Source organism: Cuculus canorus, chromosome 3 (genome assembly GCF_017976375.1).
Source record: "Cuculus canorus isolate bCucCan1 chromosome 3, bCucCan1.pri, whole genome shotgun sequence".
In the NCBI taxonomy this organism is placed as follows: Eukaryota; Metazoa; Chordata; class Aves; order Cuculiformes; family Cuculidae; genus Cuculus; species Cuculus canorus.
In genome coordinates, this window is record NC_071403.1 from 27428517 (window position 1) to 27443254 (window position 14738).

The 14738-nt window shown below is 33.7% G+C and overlaps 1 protein-coding gene across 2 annotated transcripts in view; it reads right to left on the bottom strand.

Moving 5' to 3' along the window:
• Window positions 1-14738, bottom strand: part of ASCC3 (activating signal cointegrator 1 complex subunit 3) — a 265663-nt gene that overhangs the window by 57258 nt on the left and 193667 nt on the right. For both annotated transcript variants that reach the window (XM_054061495.1, XM_054061493.1), the window contains 5 exons: window positions 13391-13476; window positions 11708-11874; window positions 11424-11569; window positions 11195-11315; window positions 9067-9209 (listed from right to left, as the gene is read on the bottom strand). In XM_054061495.1, the coding sequence (XP_053917470.1) occupies window positions 9067-9209; window positions 11195-11315; window positions 11424-11569; window positions 11708-11874; window positions 13391-13476 (663 nt within the window). The remainder of the gene's footprint in view (window positions 1-9066; window positions 9210-11194; window positions 11316-11423; window positions 11570-11707; window positions 11875-13390; window positions 13477-14738) is intronic.

Genomic DNA, 14738 nt, shown 5'->3' on the forward strand with positions numbered 1-14738 from the left:
AGATTGTAATTTATATAATTAAACGCTGTAGTGAAACTCAACATACAATAGGTGTCTTCTTAAGTCCAGATAAAAAGGTATTTTTTTTTTCCCCCAAATCTCATGTCAAAGACTACTTGGCATCATTTTAACTATCATTTGGACTATATTCCTTGCTTTCATTTTCAAGTAATAAATTCCATAATAAGCTCATTTACTTCTGTAGGCAACCTCTGTGAAAAGCCTCTCACTCACAAAGAACAAGAACTTCTGCCTTGTTTAGCAATGTTACCCATCAATATTCCTTCTGTTGTTTTATTTCTAAGGTCCTTTATTATTTTATGTGATTTTAATATAATTATAGCCAGGAACTTTCAAACCTCATCTCTTATTAGTGGTTTCCTAGTGCCACCAGCAGTGGCATGATGATATTGCATACTTATGGGCAGAATCACTCGTGGTTAACCTAGGAGGTATAGCCAAGGTTAGATAAAAAAGTAGTGCAGAATAAATTACTCTGGGTAACTGAAGAATTTGGACAAAGTATTCAGTCTGATCTCAAACTGAATATCTCAAAAGTACTGCAATATGATACCTGCATGACTGCAGTGATATCTTTGTTTCCCCTTAGGACTCCAAGGTGTTGCGTATCTGATATTTAGAACTGTAACCTTCTTTAAATGTTTCCTCCGTTTTATAATTCTCAGACTTTAATAAAATTATTTGCATATATAAACTCCAGTAATACATGTCACTACTGTTATCAAAAATCCGTAAAAGGTACAAAAAAGTAAGAGAATATAATAGTCCATATTCAGGATTAAAAAAACCCCAAACCCAAACAACACATCAAACAATACAGATTTTGTGAATCAATCAATTTTGTCATGAAGAGAAAATCACAAAGCATTTTAAAAAGTCTCTTTATTGAAGTATATTGACTAGCAGAACCAGAATTGATGGTAATAGTAGAGAATCCAATTAAAAAAGAATTGTTCAAGTTTTGGCTTGATCCAATCAAGTTGATCTGGCAATGGAAGCCCCTAAACTTTATTTTCCCTCACAGTGCAGTGCTTGCATGCTCCTACGAGTTTCCTGTATTATAAGACATGGAAGGTTTGTTGTATAAACTGAGCTGGCATGTATAAAAGGATGCTTACAGAAGAAAAGAGTGAAAGGGACTATAAACCACTGAAAAGAAAGGAAACAGAAAGAAAAAAACAATGAATTGAGAAGTGAAGAGGGGATGAGACTATTTAGGAAAGGGAAACAAGAAGAAGGGTAGATAAGTAGAAGAGAGTAAAGAACTGAATGAAAGGAGGATATGTTAAAGGATAAAGTTTATCTATCTAGATACAATCGGCAAACCTTTGATTTCTCTAGTCACCATGTAGACACGTGACTGCAGTGTAGACATGAATTATAACCCATCTTAAAGATTTTTTTCTTCTAAAACAAAAAAATAGCTCAATAAAATGAGGACCTACCATTTAGTCTACAATTAAAACCATCATCATACATTATTAAATATGGTTTTGAATCTATCAATGATTTTTGTGCTATGGATTTATGAAATGGTGCTAGCACTGCATAGGCTCCTTATGCTTCTGATATTTTCCAGTGCGTGGGTAGCACTGGCAAATATCAGAAAAAATAACGAAAAAAAATAATTTACATTTTAATCAATTTCTGCATTCAAAAAATTGACAAAAGCTATTATATTGCTGAATTAGTTTTTCCAAGGATTATTGCCTTATGATATGCCTTAATTTAAGGGGACAAGCCAGTTCCAATGACATTTATTTCACTATTCACAAGGGCAGAATTTGGTACTGGGAAAATAATAAATCTAAACTCCCTTTTCCCCTAGAAGAGTACAGGGATCAAAATAGCTGATTTGGATTAGTCTATAGTAATCGGACTGCTCCTTCAGCACACACACTTTTACAGTGTTAGTTATTTTCAGTACAGAAACCGAGCTAAACCCTTTTTGCCATGCAGTCGCCACCATAAAACATCCTAAATTCACACTGATGGGAATTTATTCAAAGCTGTTCTTGCTTTTACAATCGGTGGTTATTTTTTTTCTCTCTCCGACTTGTATTACAGCGGTGGCCTGTGGTGCTGTTAGTCATACCTGCAAAGCACTGTAATTTACCACAGGAAAACTAAAGAACCCTTAGCAGGAGAGCTGGCGCATGTACTACTATCCTGTCATTTTAGCAGCAGGGAATCCTAGTAATTTTTAGCTGACCTCTTACTTTCATATAAATCAATGTAATAAACACAACTATTTTACCCATAGGTGCAATCCAAGGCTTAAAATTCTCTTGACGATTAATTTAAAAATATAACTTTCTTATGTCACTGTAGTGTACAAACACTATTACTTTCTATTAAGAAATAATGGCATAATGGATTCATTAACCAGAAAAAGAAAACAGCATCGTGACTACGAAACAAATCTAACACTTCTGCAAGTTATAACTTCACTACTATTTATCTTTCTGAAAACAACTGTAAAGTTAAATCATAAAAGAATAAAGAAAATATATTTAAGAACAGAAAAAGTATATTAAAGATAATATAAGAAAACATACATGGTACTGACATAAAAGACCTGTATAACAGTGATGCAAGCAGGGATTTTTCTCTGGACGCCCAGACAGGCAGGATTGGGCCCATGCGGAAAAGGTTTTTCTGTCCTTCACAGACTTTTTTTGATGAACAAACAAAAATACCTTCCAGGCTTTCATAAAATTAGGTTGATTAGGAATCCGCCTTTTAATAAAACACCTTTGGAAACCAATTTTGGACTTTAGTAGTGTTGAAAAACATTTATTATAAAAAATAAAGTTTTTTTCTATTTTTTATATTCTAATCCCTGAGCAAGCTATTTTTTTCTCAAACTAATAAGTAGTCATTTTCTTTGTTCCTGCACATATGTAAACTGTTGAACCATTTACTTTAAGCTAATAGAACTTTTTTATATTTTAAATTTATTATACTTAAAAAGCTTTTGTAGAAAGATAGGATTCCATTTAAGTAGATACATTACCCTGTGCCTGAAATACATTCCAGTCAGAGTATAATTCAGCAAGTTGATGACAATGCTGGCTCCAAAAGAAAGGAGGAGACCAGATTGGACAAGAATGAGCTAACAGATTGTGCAGCCCAATTCTGTCCCTTTGAGTGTGATATATTGTTTCAAGATGCTAAAAACCCATACTTTCTCAAAGCATATCTGTTGTGCTGGTTTTCCCATTTTCACAGAATCCTCATTATTAGTACTCTGTACTCTTTTCAAAGCACGTCAGACTCAGACCATATGCCACTGAATAATGCTTATCAATTGTCTAAAATGCCCAATAGAAGAAAGATGTGCCAAACAAAAGAATCGTGTAAGTTATGAAGACTTTTACAAAAATAATTACATATTTCACATCTGCTACAGATGTTAAATGAAATAAAACCATCTCCTTGTTATAACTAAATGTTAATTTTTTACGACACACTTTTGTGTCATAAAAGCAACATCTTGCAGAAAGAAGCTGAACTTCTATAATGAGTGAAACTCTTAGAAATCATTCTTGGATACTCTCCTGATCTTTAAAGGCAGGAAAAAAAAGTCATCTTATCAAATTATTTTTGATGAAGAGCTGACATCCTTATACTCTAGAACTCTCCCATATAAACAAGATTCCTAAAAGAACTCAAGTAAGATTATTCAAGAAAAATTAAAAATATGGTTTAAACAGTTGAGATATATTATTAAACCATATATATTTAACAGTAAAAATCTCATCTAAAAGACAGCAATATATCTAGTCATGATACAGACCAGATTATTCCATTCCTGTTTTATAGCACAGCATTACCTCAGAACAATAACATGGAGATAACAGGCTATTTGATTTAAAGGTTAGATAAGGAAAAGTCATCTTTTGTCTTTCCAACAGTTCTTGGGATTTTTTTTTGTTGTTTTGTTGTTGTTGTTTTTAGCAATGCAAGAGAGAACTATATGGTAAAATTTAATTGACTCTCATGCATATGTCTATGCATATTTCCACATAGGGTATGAACACATACACAAATCTGTAATTAGCTCACATGTGTTTATACACTTCATCTCTAGAAGAATAAAATAACTATGGGCCTTATTCATTCTTCTGGAGTCAATGAATGTCCATCATTCAAGTCCCCTTGAATTCAGCAGAAGCTGGCTATTGCCTGGTATGGATGCTATTGAATATTACAGTAGGTATGTTCGTGCTAAAAGATTTTTGTTATTTCTAGAGGTTTCATAAAGAACATTCTTAACAAGATGCAGATGGTAAAATGATGCACAAAGCAGAATGCAAAAATCATTGCGGTTTAAGTTAAAACTGTACATGGGTACATTTTTTCTCAGTCCTTGCACTGTAAATATTAAAAAAAAATCCAATTATTGGGCCAGGGAATAAAGTTCTTAAAAAAAACCCAAACCCAACCAAAACACACATCAAATAAGGAAACACCCTACTTATTTGCTGGTAAGAACTGCACTCTAACTTCAAACAATAAAGAACAAATAATACTTTGTACTTTGGTTTTAGATTAAAACCAAAAAGCAGTAAAAACATTAGAGAAGAATAAATAAACTGAAAACTTGATTATAGTAAATTATGTTGTAAAAAGATTGCAACATCTGCCTCAACTACAGATGTAGATGCGATTTCTGAAAGAGAAGGACTTGTTCCTCTTTAGACAGCTCCTAATGTAGAACAGCATAACTGATCTCATCCAAGCCTACCAAAAGATAGTGGATGTATCTGTTTCTGAGAGGATAATCTGAACTGTTGTCCCTTTTAACAAAAGAAGTAATGGGATACAACCCTGAAGGTGACAGTCTTGGGTGATGGTTATAAATTAGAAATTTACCTGTAAAAATTAAAAATCATCTCATGAGTACACAAAAAAAACAGGGTAAGCACAAGGTTTCCTTTTGCTTTGGCACACTGGCATGAATGAATAATAAAAAGAAATAAAGAATTACCCAATTTAGAGGGCCAGTCTTCTCTTTGAGATGCACTGCCTATTCACATTTCTGTCATGATGCACCTGTGCCTCATAAGTAGGATGATCTTTGTCTACTGAAAAGACCTTGTAACTACTGCAAAAGGCAGCTTCAGCTGCTTCTTCACTCTAGTGAAAAATAAACTCTGTGTTTGGGCCTCAAATCCTAAGACAGATGGAGAAAAACATCCATCTCTAAGGCTCTAAAATAGGTAACTATTCTTTCTTCTTCAAAAGACTGCCCACTCATACTCTATTTTGGGCAAACTGTGGCAGTCCTACTTAAATCCCGAAGAACTTCTGCATATACTATGCATAGCAATTAGGAAATGTAGGGATAAGCCTTGAAACATCAGCTCCAATAAGCAGTAAGAAATCTCGGTAAGCAGGGTATTTCAGCATCAGTGGAGGCATCCTTGCTCAGACTAAACTGGACATGCGGTATTTGAGTGGACATTTCTTAATAAAAAGCACACAGCCTAAAACTTAGTTGGATAGCATCTTTTAAACAGATCTAACTATTGTTGTGCAAAAATAGGTCCAGTAGAACTGGAAAACTTATCAGTACTATAAATTTTCATCAAGTCTGGTTCAGTGTTATGAAGACTGACTGCAGTCTCAACTTTCTGAATCCCTTTCAACTTTCTGGATGCTGCAGAAACATGGGTATGAGCAGGAAACTGTGTATCAGACATGAAATTCAAGGAAGAAACATCTCCAAACCAGAATGGAGCTGCCTATAATATATATTTTCAGTACATGGATGTAGAACAAAATCCCTTCTTGACTATAATTCACTAGCACCTCGTTAGGCTACTGACTCCTTTGAGGGAAAGAACATTTTGTATGACTTCTCCATAATCCAGCTACGCTGTTGTCTACTTTGGTCGCAACAGCTGAAAGGTTGTTTCTGCATGTCATTTACACATACAAATATGTATTCCAGAAGCTTCATACAAGTTCATGACCTTTGAAGTATAACTGATTAAAATATTGTCTGAATTTGATACTTGGAGCTGGGTAGCAAAGATGGGTGTGGATTTCTCCGTTATCTGAGAGTACTTGTGAAGAGAAGTAGTCTGGAGTTTTGTGAACAGAACCCTTCACGTGTCCAAATGAGAGCCTGGTTTTGCACTAATACTACAGATAGAAACTCTACGGAGAAGATGAGGGAAGGTCAGATGATGGCATAGCTGATAAATGGGCACCAAAGATCCAGTACTGGACTCTTTCCCCTGCTCCAGTCCCCCCTTTCACAAGGCCTGAATCTCTCTGTTACTGTCACAGAAAAGCTGCCATGCAGTGTAACAGAGAAAAATAACTTTTAATGGCTGCAAGAATTTGTGTCTGCCTCAATATCAGTCTTCTAGACATTATTATGATGGCATTGTTTACAGCATTTTAAGAAGCCTTACGAAGTCTACCCATTAGGAAGCTATAAGACTAACATTTGGCCCTCATGTAGCAAACCCAATTACACCATTATACAAAACTAATCAATGAGTTCTCAAAGGAATCTTACGTCAGCCAAAATTAATGGCAGACAAATAAGGCTGAATGAAGAAAAATGTCAAGGCCTGTTGTAAAGCTTGTAAACTTTGTATTTACCCATTTATGAGAAATCTTTTATATCTCATCATACTTCATAATTAACAATTAAAAACACTTTGAAAATAATTTGTCTAAGTTTCCCTAAAGGAACACTGTCTGGCAAAAAAATCCCCAAATGCGAAAAACTGACAGCAACAAAAAAATGTTGCTTAAAGGCAACGCAATTTATTTCTTCTAACTGGTCCATTTTTATCCAATATGGAATTGAGTAACACTCAAAATACGAGGGCAAGTGTTTAAGATAGGGAAATACTATAAGCATTCACTAGTTCTACTTTTAAAACTTAAAAATGCTGTAGTAACATTGGGAGAATTTTGTCTATTTCACCTAGCCCAAGCTTGACTTTAATATAACTTGGAGGTTTTTTTTTAAAAAAAAATATTATGGATAAAGAATTAAGCAGCACTACACTGCATATGTGGCATTTCTATAGCTTTGTCTTTTACTTCAATGTCAAATGAAACTCAGGCTTACCACGCTCATTTAAAACACAAAACTACAAACTGATCCCACAATTACCTAAAGAAATGTCCACTTGAAATTGTGGATACTTCAAACACAACTGTATTCTGCATAATAGTGGTAAGATATAACAACTTAGGGCTTAATCCTCAGTCTTTTATATGTACATAATCAAAACTGAATAACTTGATAGGTACCTTATGCTCCAAACATTCAGCTAAATCATTAAAATACAAATCACATGCAAATATTACTAAACTAATAAATGCAAAGTCTGCTTGTCCTTGTTGGCTCCTCTGTCAAAACCTTCAGAGGTATATTCTGAAACATAAGAAATTCAAAGACTCCTAATGGAAAACCCTTTTCCAGCAAGTGAAGAAGCTTCAGTTACAGTTCTTTTCAGGATAGTAGTGGCTCACAGGACATGGGGAAGCTATTCACAGTAATGTAAGTAATTTAGGGCAAGCCGCATGTTGCAGATTTAATTGTAGGTCAGACTACTACAGTAAACTAGAGTACCAGAGTACTCTACTATGGACTAATAATTCTGATAAGAAATGTTTCTGTTCTGCTCAAGGAAATATTAAACAGAGGTTATGCAGTTAGAAAAGCAGCATCAAATTGAGAAATGTTTTTAGTATTAGTAGTTTATCAGGCTAGACATCCATTTACTCTTTTAAAATCCATCTAAAGTAGGAAAGATACAGATGTTATGCTTTATCTTAGAAAAGTCACACTATTTTTTTGCAAAGAGCAAGAAAAATCAAATAATCTCATCTAGAAACCTATATTTATTGACTTATAAGTTTTTGCATACAATTGTATAACTATTCATACAACTGTTGATATATAAACACTCATACAATATTCAGTTTGGACCTTGCATTTACGAGTCATGTATTTTGCTGTGTTTTGGCAGTATATTATCACAGAAATTCCTATGCTGAAGGCCTGTAGAGAAAGCTAACTTTTTGAGACAAAGCTAACTTTCCAAATTTAAGAAATCTGAATATTAACCAAAAAATTGCTTTGAAGCAATGATATGCTATAAACAGAACCAAGTGCAGTAAATAAAATCTAGTATACATTTTGAAGAATGCAGATAAAACAGTATGTTAAATGTTTGTTTATTTGACCATCATTCATGTTTTGCAATAAATGAAAGGCTTCTCTAGAAACATTACAAGAAAATGTAATTAAAGATTATTTTGCTTGAAAAAGAACAAAAAATTAAACTTTTACTCCAGCATTGCTTAACATCTGAGTATTTTACTTCCTAATCTTTGTGTTCTTATAACAGAAATACTGGCAGAAGCTATCTTTTTTTTTAATAAAAATGATTTATGATTTATTTCATTGACTGACCTATTCAAGACTGACAAGACTGACCTATTCTTAAACCATTGGTTCTGCAGTATCTGTCTCTCTATGTATGTGTGGACATGGATGGAAAGACATATGTATATACATACACACATAGGTACATATGCATATACATAACCCCTCTACACACAGAGTTGTCTTATGAGATGCATGATTTTGGTCCTAAAACACTGAAAGAGATTTGGTTTAAATTCCAGCTCAACATCTATATGTCACAGATTTCCAGCTGTAAACTTTAGAGAATACTAATCCTCTTTCTTTCATTCTGTTTTATCTTTTTATCAAAGACTTGTGTCATGGGATACATGTTTTCTGGGACAAAGGAATTAGCATTAAAAATAGATATGCCGGAAAAGCAAAGATAAAAGAGTTTGTGTTCTAAAGTTCAGGTCTTGCAAAGATGCTTATATTGTCTCAACGTTGACACAAGTTTTAATATGAACTGAAATTTAGTATCTGCATAGCTGTTTCAAGATCTATTCTCAAATGACTCTTGTTTTACATGTATTTTCTTTTCAAACCAATGTCAATAAAATAGAAGCAAAGCACAAATAATGCAAGTCAAATGATTCTACCTCTCTTTCATCCATCTTCAGCCATTGTTTGGGATCATCCTCAGTGGCTAGGAAAGCTATCAGATCTAAGGCAGTAAGCCTTGTCTGACGTCTGGACGACACAAAAATAAGAACAGGCTTGGCTGGAGAATGACTCCGAATTGCTGTTAAAGAAAGCAGAACTTGAGAATTAGTTAATCAATGACAAAAAATAGTTTTTCTTTGAGATACCCAGACAGCTGATATACCGCTCTGCAGATCATAAACAGGCATATATCATCTCTGTTCTGCCAGATAGATGCAACTGAGGTGATCATCTCTGAATCAAAGATCATATAACTATGCTTATCTGAGTCTGAGTAAATTTGTCCTGCTACTTCAGTGATTATTGTGAACTAATTAAGAGAAGCAGTTAGGAAAAACTCCTCAGCAAAACACCACAAAAGCTGGACAAACTTTCTAGACTTCAAAGCTTGTGATTTTCTCTACCTAAGCCTAATAAGTATGTTATGTTTTGCCTACTCTGTTGTGATATCTATCAGGTTAAACGCCATTGAGGTCCAAAATTTGCTTTCTGCCTAACCCAGAGCTCAAACTACATAAACTCATGTCTGCCTGTAAAGGATCACTTTGATCTACCAAACCCAGAACAGGTAAAACAGGTAGGAAGTGACATTCCAACAGATTCTGGGAAAGCGGGCATTATGGTAAAAAATAACTTTGTTTCTGTTGTTTACTAATCAGTCTGCTATATTTAAACCAACTCAGTTTTAGAACTTTTTTTAAAAAAACATTTTCTTACTCAGCCCATATTTGAAAAATTTCAGGTTTAAGCAAATTTTTTATGGCCTCGGGAATAAGAATCACCATAGAAATGCTAAAATAACCATGCCTATATCACGCCAAACAAGTGGAGAAAAAAGCCCCCAATAAATCACACTTCTGCAGATTTTCTAACATCAGTAAGCACTAGAAGTATAAACAGGTGTACATAAAATTTCAAATACTCTCTCTAAATCTCTTATAAATCCATTTGTGTTGTCTCATGTAATTTTCATTCTAGCAATTAAATTTATGCACTGTTAATTTCTGAACACTATTTAATACTATCCACCATCACATATTGTTCTCCAGTTCATGAATACTACCCAGCATGTGCTCCAGCATACACACACACTACAGAGTAGAAGAATTATTGAAGTGGGATAATTCATGTGTATTTATACCTTACAACTTATATGCCAATATATCTATATATTTTAAAAGCCCAGCATCTAATGGATTTTTGTTGCTTCAGGAACAGGTGTGGTAGACCAACCCGAGACAGATTTATTGTTCATTAGTGTTTTTGTACAATGCTCTTGTGGAGGTGTAAATAATCTGAACTGTCAAGATTGGTCTCTAGTCCACAATCAATACTTTGCTTCTGTCATAAGGCTAATTAAGGCAGCTAAAAAGTCACCTCACAAATGTCACCTCACAATCAACAGCAGTTCACATTACAAAATTTATTTTGGAGGTTATTTTTAATTGATATAATAAATATTCCTTATGCAACCAAACCAAAACATGTTCAAATAATATATGAGAGTTTTTCTTAAATCTATCCTGCTTGCCAGCTTTGTTAAGAATAAAAAATTGAAAACAGAAGCATATCTGGATGCACTACAAATTTTGAATTTTATGGTTATTGCTTTGAAACTAGAATTATAGGAGGCTAGCTCGAGTCGCAACTTCTGTTCACAATTTTTTTAATGCTTACATGCAGTGGTTGATATGAAAATACCTCAGCAGATTGATAATATGAATGGTTTTATTACTTTCTAAATTTCAAATATTTTTACACAAATGTTTCTTTGTGGTGTCAAACACTAAGAGAAAGCACATTTTATTTCCCCTTCATTAGCACTGATTTTATTCTTCTGTTCTAAATACATTACATTCCGCTGTTATATGTTGCATTCACAGCACACTTTATGTTTCAGACAAATAGCTTTGGGCCATTAGCAGAGCAGATTCCCTCTATACATGCCAAGAGTACATACAGTAACACATGTTGTAAATGTGCTGCAAATGAACTGTGTAAAGCTCTCAAAGTCTGTCTTTCTTTTACAGAAAGAAGGAGAAGGTTTAGGAGCTTGTTGCTTACCCTGAAAAGCAGGTTTGTTCATGCTAGCCATGCGAGGACAGTAATGCTGGCCAGGGAAGCCCTGGATGTGCACCTCCAGAGGAACTGGGCGTACTGATGGTCGGAAGTTGAACAGACCCATCTACAAGAAAACATTTTTTTCAAGTTTAACCTTGAATTATCTTATAAATTGCTGTTTTGCTTTTCTGCAGCACAAGTATGTACCCACTTTCTGAAACATTTCTCATACCTGATTAATATTTAGCCAGTCAGCAAGGTCTCTGGCATTTGCTAAAGCAGTGGATAAACCAACTACTCTTACAGGCTTCTCTGTGTGAGATGAGATGAAGTTTGTTCGAGACACAATGACTTCCAATACTGGTCCTCTCTCATCCCCTAGTAAATGAAAATTCCGTTGAAAAATAGAGAAAAAGAAAATATTCAGATACCAAAAAGTACATTCATGTCATAAGTACCAGCAGACTTCTTCAAATTCAGCAGTGATTCTGATTAAAAACAACAAAACATGCTCACCTAGCAGATGGATCTCATCAATGATTAGAATGGAAACTTTCTGAACATAGCTTCTGTTCTGCCAGCTTCTGCTGACACCATCCCACTTCTCTGGGGTAGTAACAATCAAGTCGGCTTGGGCGATAGCTCTCATATCAGGAGTCACATCTCCTGTCAACTCTACAACCCTGTAATCAAGACAGAGAGTGGCTTGGCTTAACAAAGCTATAGAACATCTTAATATTGAATAGAATGTCTTAGTCTTCAAATATTAATTCCTAAACGTTAACTCTTAAAAGAGAGAAGAAATAAAATTAAACAAAGTAATTTTGCTCCTGAGCAAATACTTCTAACAAGATTTTCAAAATTATTTTAAATAAATAAACCTGTCTCTATTTTCCTAACAAATACCATTTAAATACTAAATACCATTCCTCGTCAAAAGAAGAGGGAGAATATGAGTCCCAAACCATCTATGGTTAATTTTTCAAAATGAAGATAATATAAGAATATTAATGTGTTGTTATAACATGAATCATAATATCCTGTCATAGGCAGGATGAAAGCTTTCTAGAAAGCTACCAAGTTGCTGCCTGCTGTTCTGCACAGATCTCTGGTTTGAATAATGAGGGTAGATTGTAGCGGATCTGCATTTGTTGGTGAAGTTCCATTAAGACTGGAGCAAAAATTATCCTAAGGTCATTTTTTTGGGAAGATTAGCAGAGTTTTTCCAGTTGTTTGACTTATTATCCATTCAAGTTTTACAAACAACGTTTGAGATGATCCCTCATTTTTGCCTGGATATAATGGATTTTTGACATTTCTGCGACACATTCTATATCCAGTTGAACATCTAATTTAAATTCCTCAAAGTAATCTGTATATTCTGTTCAAAACTTCAGTCATGAGTAATATTGTAAATTTCAAAAAGGAAATATTACCTAAAAATATTTTAAAATTATGTGACTAATAATTTATTCTCACAGGTCATTAAAATAGCAAAAAAAAAGGTGCCAATTAGTATCACAATAGCAGGAATCTCATTGGTAATTTCACTGAATGCTACACAGAGTAACATCTCTTTCTAGTGAAACTTGTGTTGTGCTTTGAGCTTTAACTTACAGGAAAAGATACGTATTTATATATGGGAAAGGACCTAAATCATACAACCAACGGATATAATCTTTAACTCAAGAAAATATAATTTTGGAAAGTATCAATGTAACTGATATACTTTACATGTCATAAAGTAATGGCATAACTCCAACACCTGAGAAGATCCGTAAGAAACTAATGTTACTAAGAATAAAATTATATCTAATTTATATATGAATGAAAATATATGAATATTAGTATACAGTTCATGCAACTCCTACAAGTTCCTTATAGCTGAGATTTTGGATTGCAATGTCAATTTCTAAGGATACTGCAGAGAGACATCAGAGCTTTGCTATTTGTTATCCTGGCAAGAAATGAGAAGGAGAATAGGTGGGTATCAAAGTGTATCCCTTTTTTAATTTTGATTTTGCTATCACTACAATGGCTATTGATAGCATTTGTTATTTTTTCAGTACTAGAAACTGGAAGGATAACATACAATCAAAACCTATTTTGAACTACTCAGAGGTATTCTGTAGATTTTATTCATACTTGATGGGCTGTTCTTTTGCTTCTCATTTCTCTGATTAGGTAAGGAAAACATACATTTTACCAAGTTTTTCTTCAATCCTAACTTTCCAGTCCTCAATTCTTTCACGAACGAGTGCTTTTAAGGGTGCAATATATACTGCCTGCAATAGAAAAGTCGCAACACCAGAAGTTAAAGAAGAAACCTTTATTAAAGTGTGCCTACAAACAAAGAAACATTTAATACTTTTGAGAGTTGAACATACTCATTATCTATAAAAAGATTAAAGCCTGAATTCCTTAAGTGACCTACAATAGGATTATAGTTAAAACAGACTTAACACTTGAAAGTCCTGCTTTGTCTCCTGAGCCATTATCAAGCAAATAAATTAAGAAAGAGAAAGAATAATTCCTTGAAATTGAAGTATTTCTTATACCATTTAATATCAACCCCCACTAAATAACACCTTTTTTTTTTTTTTTTTTTTTGCCAGGGCTATAAAAATCTGCGAGCTAACATTCTAGAACAGAAATAATTAGAATTTCCAAGATATAAGAATCTTACCTGTTTTCTAGTTATGTCATTAAATTATTAAAAATCACCAATTAAATTAAAAGGTTGATTGTTTAAAGCTAAATGCCACAATGTTTTCTGCAAAGAAGCCTGCTGTGCAGGGGAGAATACTCTGAATGTAGAAATAATATTTATTTACAGATTTACAGTTAAATATTCTGAAGCTTTTGAACATGAAGAAACTGCTACATGAAGAAGTCTTGTACATTCTTTAAAGTATATAGCCAGGCTTTCAGCTTTATTAAAACCTAAAAGATATATTCCTTTGAGAACTGGCTATTTTGTAAGTCTAACAGATGAGCTGAAAATGTGTGTGTCTTGTTTACCTAACTTAGACTAACAAATGACATGAAGAAATTGAAATTCCAAAGATGATTAAAGGATTTATGTACATGAATTCTGTTAATGTCAAGGTTATTATTTGGTTAAAACTCATAGATACAAATACCTTTTCCAAAGACTTCAAAACTAAAATGTGGTTAACTAAGAGAAGATGGTTAAATCAAGATACAGATATATATTAACTTTGAAAAGAAAAAAACCCAAAAGCTGAGTTGGGCAAGGTGGAACAGAAAATTGGCTTGTAGTAATTAATTGCAATTTATTTGTTTAAATACGACAGAGACTGCACTAGTTGTATTCACATGCAGTGGAAAGAATAGCTATAAAACAGCACCACTGTCAAGAGAATGAGATTAAAGCAGCAAATGCAGGTAAGTACAGAAAAGGAAATCCAGCATGCCCCTTTGTCATGTCTTTAGATTTAGCTCTAATTGTACACCGATTAACATAATTTGAAACAAAAGCATGGTGTACATAAAGCAGTATCAATTTGTATCCAGACAGGTATAA